At 57.4% G+C, this 6,000-nt stretch overlaps 1 protein-coding gene across 1 annotated transcript in view; it reads right to left on the bottom strand.

The window, feature by feature from the left end:
• LOC139255439 (FH2 domain-containing protein 1-like) overlaps positions 1-6,000 on the bottom strand; it is a 39,790-nt gene that overhangs the window by 11,527 nt on the left and 22,263 nt on the right. The window contains exons 5-6 of the mRNA XM_070873919.1: positions 4,361-4,461; positions 763-833 (exon numbers count right to left, since the gene is read on the bottom strand). Of these exons, the coding sequence (XP_070730020.1) occupies positions 763-833; positions 4,361-4,461 (172 nt within the window). The remainder of the gene's footprint in view (positions 1-762; positions 834-4,360; positions 4,462-6,000) is intronic.

Raw genomic sequence — 6,000 nt, 5'->3', positions numbered from 1 at the left:
TCAGTGTGTGTGGGACTGTACCCCAGTGAGGGTCAGTGTGTGTGGGACCCGTACCCCAGTGAGTCAGTGTGTGTGGGACCTGTACCCCAGTGAGAGTCAGTGTGTGTGGGACTGTACCCCAGTGAGAGTCAGTGTGTGTGGGACCCGTACCCCAGTGAGAGTCAGTGTGTGTGGGACTGTACCCCAGTGAGAGTCAGTGTGTGTGGGACCCGTACCCCAGTGAGAGTCAGTGTGTGTGGGACTGTACCCCAGTGAGAGTCAGTGTGTGTGGGACTGTACCCCAGTGAGAGTCAGTGTGTGTGGGACTGTACCCCAGTGAGAGTCAGTGTGTGTGGGACTGTACCCCAGTGAGAGTCAGTGTGTGTGGGACCCGTACCCCAGTGAGAGTCAGTGTGTGTGGGACTGTACCCCAGTGAGAGTCAGTGTGTGTGGGACCCGTACCCCAGTGAGAGTCAGTGTGTGTGGGACTGTACCCCAGTGAGAGTCAGTGTGTGTGGGACTGTACCCCAGTGAGAGTCAGTGTGTGTGAGACCCGTACCCCAGTGAGAGTCAGTGTGTGTGGGACTGTACCCCAGTGAGAGTCAGTGTGTGTGGGACCCGTACCCCAGTGAGAGTCAGTGTGTGTGGGACCCGTACCCCAGTGAGAGTCAGTGTGTGTGGGACTGTACCCCAGTGAGAGTCAGTATGTGTGGGACTGTACCCCAGTGAGAGTCAGAGTGTGTGGGACCCGTACCCCAGCCCTATGGCTGATTCTGTACTTACTGCGTTCATGTAGTTTCCGGCCTTCAGAACCAGTCGGATTACAGTGTGAAGCTCCTCGCACTCCATCAACTCTGAAAAACAGGCAGACTGACACTTAACACTGGGACCGGTGCAGACTGGGGAACAGGGTTAGGCCATTCAGCCATTCACGCCTGTTTGACCATCGTAAAAAAGGAGGGAGAGAGAAAGCGGGTAATTATAGACTGGTGAGACTGACATCAGTAGTGGGGAAAATGTTGGAATCAATTATTAAGGATGAAATAGCAGCGCATTTGGAAAGCAGTGACAGGATCGGTCCAAGTCAGCATGGATTTATGAAAGGGAAATCATGCTTGACAAATCTTCTGCAATTTTTTGAGGATGTAACTAGTAGAGTGGACAAGGGAGAACCAGTGGATGTGGTGTATTTGGACTTTCAAAAGGCTTTTGACAAGGTCCCACACAAGAGATTGGTGTGCAAAATCAAAGCACATGGTATTGGGGATAATATACTGACGTGGATAGAGAACTGGTTGGCAGACAGGAAGCAGAGAGTCGGGATAAATGGGTCCTTTTCACAATGGCAGGCAGTGACTAATGGGGTGCCGCAGGGCTCAGTGCTGGGACCCCAGCTATTTACAATATACATCTATGATTTGGATGATGGAATTGAATGTAATATTTCCAAGTTTGCAGATGACACTAAGCTGGGTGGCGGTGTGAGCTGTGAGGAGGATGCTGAGAGGCTGCAGGGTGACTTGGACAGGTTAGGTGAGTGGGCAAATACATGGCAGATGCAGTATAATGTGGATAAATGTGAGGTTATCCATTTTGGGGGCAAAAACACAAAGGCAGAATATTATCTGAATGGTGACAGATTAGGAAAAGGGGAGGTGCAACGAGACCTGGGTGTCATGGTACATCAGTCATTGAAAGTTGACATGCAGGTACAGCAGGCGGTGAAGAAGGCAATTGGTATGTTGGCCTTCATAGCGAGGTGATTTGTGTATAGGAGCAGGGAGGTCTTACTGCAGTTGTACAGGGCCTTGGTGAGGCCTCACCTGGAATATTGTGTCCAGTTTTGGTCTCCTAATCTGAGGAAGGACGTTCTTGCTATTGAGAGAGTGCAGTGAAGGTTCACCAGACTGATTCCTGGGATGGCTGGACTGACATATGAGGAGAGACTGGATCAACTGGGCCTTTATACACTGGAGTTTAGAAGGATGAGAGGGGATCTCATAAAACATATAAGATTCTGACGGAACTGGACAGGTTAGATGCGGGAACAATGTTCCCGATGTTGGGGAAGTCCAGAACCAGGGGACACAGTCTAAGGATAAGGGGTAGACCATTTAGGACCGAGATGAGGAGAAACTTCTTCACTCAGAGAGTTGTTAACCTGTGGAATTCCCTGCCGCAGAGAGTTGTTGATGCCAGTTCATTGGATATATTCAAGAGGGAGTTAGATATGGCCCTTACGGCTAAAGGGATCAAGGGGTATGGAGAGAAAGCAGGAAAGGGGTACTGATGGAATGATCAGCCATGATCTTATTGAATGGCGGTGCAGGCTCGAAGGGCCGAATGGCCTACTCCTGCACATATTTTCTATGTTTCTAAGTCTGGTCTTTTGCTCATCCCTGATTACCATCGCTCCACCATTGGTGGCCGTGCCTTCAGCTGCCTGGGCCCCAAGCTCTGGAATTCCATAAACCTCTCTGCCTCTCTCTCCTCCTTTAAGATGCTCCTTCAGACCTGCTGATGTGGTGAGCTGGTATTGTTTAATGTACGAATGTGATGAATATCGTGTATTATTCCGTCACGTGAAAGTCAGTATACTCTGTTCAAGATGTCAGTGACTATGTTAGTAATAAGCCATTGTAACCGCAAGGCATGATGGGAAACTGGGCCATATGTAAGCTAAAAAATGTTAAAACCACAGTCTGTAGCAGTTTATATATAAACCTGTTTCTAAAACCCTGAAACAAGGGAAAATGAAAGATTGGGTAAAGATAAGGGGCAGGAAAGGTGACCTTGAGGCTGAGACAATTGAGATAACAGGCGACGTCTGTTTAAGTTCATGGGATCAGTTGGTAATAGTCAGGCAACTGTCCCCCTTATATGGGCTTGTCTTTGTGAACTCTGGATCTCAGTTCCTCCTGATTGGGTATAACCGAGTCGGCATGACGACTGGAATTTGGAGAGTCTTGTGCCCACTGAAAGGCTCTCCCCTGCAGGCCGGTGTTAAAGATTTCTCGTGTCACCATGCACCCGACCTCTTTGACCCAGCTTTTGGTCACCTGCCCTAGTTTCTCCTTACGTGGCTTGGCGTCATATTTTGTTGATCGACTATGTTAAAGGCGCTGTAGAAATGCAAGTTGTTGTTGTCATTGGATGATGGCCGGTCTGAATCTCAATCTTCGCTCCGTATCCCTCGATACCCTGACCCAACGAAAATCTCTCAATCTCAGTCTTCAAATTGTCAATTGCCCCCCAGCACCTCAGCGTTTGGGGGAGAGAGTTCCAGATTCCCAGCACCCTGTGTGTGAAGAAGTGCTCCCTGAACGGCCGGGCTCTAATTTTAAGGTCCTGCCCCTTGTTCTGGACTCCCCCCACCAGAGGGAACAGTTTCTCTCGATCCACCCGATCGAATCCTGTAATCATCATAAGCCCCTCGATCAGATCGCCCTCAATCTTCGACACTCGAGGGATACAGGCCCAGTCTGTGCAGCCTGCCCTCGGGATTTAACCCTTTCAGCCCCGGTATCATCCTGGGGAACCTGCTCTGCTCCCCCTCCGAGGGCCATATACCCTCCCCGAGGGGGGGGGCTCAGGGCCGGGACTGACGGGGTCTGACCCAAGCTCTGTGCAGCTCGAGCATCACAGACAGAGACGGACCCCGCCCAGACGCAGACCCCCACCACACAATCCAATCACATTCCCTTTGCTAGTCAGGGAACTCCTATCGCACAAACTGGTTGAGGTTTGTTCCCCCAGGGATGTTTCGCGACACAGGTTAACAAGACCGACCCAAGGACTGGGACCACTCCCCGAGGGACAGTACGGAAAAGCAGGGAGGTTTTGTGAAACTTGAACAGAGCCTCGGTTAGAGCAGATTATACAATAGCATCTGGAGGCTCCGGCACAGAGTCACAGAACGGAGAGGTTATAACCGTCAGGAAAGGATGAACCGGCTGGAATCCTTTCACTAGAAAAGGGAAGTTTGAGGGAGACCTGATGAGGGCCTTCGCAGATTCTGAAACGATCGATGGTCGATGTTGTGCAGACCAGAACCAGGGGCCATCAATATAAGACAGTCACCAATAAATCCCATCGGGAATTCAGGAGAAACTTCTTTACCCAGAGAGCGGTGAGAATGTGGAACTCGCTGCCACAGGGAGGGGTTGAGGCGAATAGTATCGATGGGTTTAAGGGGAGGCTGGATAAACACATGAGGGAGAAGGGAATAGAGGGATATGGGGATAGATTTAGATGGGGAAAGATGGGAGGAGGCTCGAGTGGGGCATAAACGGTGGTATGGCCTGGTTGGGCCCAACGGCCTGTTTCTGTGCCGGACACTGGTGTAAAAGACACGGCTAATCCCAGCCAATCGGTGACACACCTCGAGCCGCCTCAGTCATGGTCCGTAAACTCAATCTCAGGCCTTTCAGCTGTGGGCCGAACTCCTCCTTCAGGATCATACTGTCCACTTGCTCTGCGTAACTGGGAGAGAGGGTCACAGGTCAGACAGGGTCAAACACTGCACTGGGCCAAATAACACGTCGAACGGTCACAGGATGGGGTAGAAAGGGACGCGGCAGGGGGAGGGGAGGGGAGGGGAGGGGAGGGGGAGGGGAGGGGAGGGGGAGGGGAGGGGGAGGGGAGGGGAGGGGGAGGGGAGGGGGAGGGAGGGGCCCCAAGGTGGGGAGGAGTGACCCCACAGTTAGCTCTCCCACCCCCAGGGCCGAGACCCCACCGTTATCCCCCCTCCCCAGACCCCGCCGTTACCCCCCACTCCCTGGACCCCGCCGTTACCCCCCACTCCCTGGACCCCGCCGTTACCCCCCACTCCCTGGACCCCGCCGTTACCCCCCCCCTCCTCAGACCCCGCCGTTACCCCCCCCCCTCCTCGGACCCCGCCGTTACCCCCCCCTCCTCGGACCCCGCCGTTACCCCCCCCCTCCTCGGACCCCGCCGTTACCCCCCCCCTCCTCGGACCCCGCCGTTACCCCCCCCCTCCTCGGACCCCGCCGTTACCCCCCCCTCCTCGGACCCCGCCGTTACCCCCCCTCCCCGGACCCCGCCGTTACCCCCCCTCCCCGGACCCCGCCGTTACCCCCCCCCCTCCTCGGACCCCGCCGTTACCCCCCCCATCCCCGGACCCCGCCGTTACCCCCCCCATCCCCGGACCCCGCCGTTACCACCCCCTCCCCGGACCCCACCGTTACCCCCCCTCCCCGGACCCCGCCGTTACCCCCACCTCCCCGGACCCCGCCGTTACCCCCCCTCCCCGGACCCCACCGTTACCCCCCCCTCCCCGGACCCCGCCGTTTCCCCCCCCCCCTCCCCGGACCCCGCCGTTACCCCCCCCTCCCCGGACCCCGCCGTTACCCCCCCCTCCCCGGACCCCGCCGTTACCCCCCCTCCCCGGACCCCGCCGTTACCCCCACCTCCCCGGACCCCGCCGTTACCCCCCTCCCCGGACCCCACCGTTACCCCCCCCTCCCCGGACCCCGCCGTTACCCCCCCCTCCCCGGACCCCGCCGTTACCCCCGACCCCGCCGTTACCCCCGACCCCGCCATTACCCCCCCCCCTCCCCGGACCCCGCCGTTACCCCCCCCCTCCCCGGACCCCGCCGTTACCCCCCCCTCCCCCCGGACCCGCCGTTACCCCCCCCCTCCCGGACCCCGCCGTTAACCCCGACTCCCCGGACCCCGCCGTTACCCCCCCTCCCCGGACCCCGGCCGTTACCCCCCGACTCCCCGGACCCCGCCGTTACCCCCGACTCCCGGACCCCGCCGTTACCCCCGACTCCCCGGACCCCGCCGTTACCCCCCATCCCCGGACCCCGCCGTTACCCCCCCCCATCCCCGGACCCCGCCGTTACCACCACCACTCCCCGGACCCCGCCGTTACCCCCCCCCTCCCCGGACCCCGCCGTTACCCCCCCTCCCCAGACCCCGCCGTTACCCCCCCCTCCCCGCCCCCCCCCACCGTACCCCACTCCCCGGACCCCCCCCTTACCCCCCCCCTCCCCGGAC

The sequence above is a fragment of the Pristiophorus japonicus genome, unplaced genomic scaffold (genome assembly GCF_044704955.1).
Source record: "Pristiophorus japonicus isolate sPriJap1 unplaced genomic scaffold, sPriJap1.hap1 HAP1_SCAFFOLD_607, whole genome shotgun sequence".
Taxonomy (NCBI): Eukaryota; Metazoa; Chordata; class Chondrichthyes; family Pristiophoridae; genus Pristiophorus; species Pristiophorus japonicus.
Note: the sequence above shows the minus strand (reverse complement) of the source record. Positions and strands in the feature narration are given on the sequence as shown.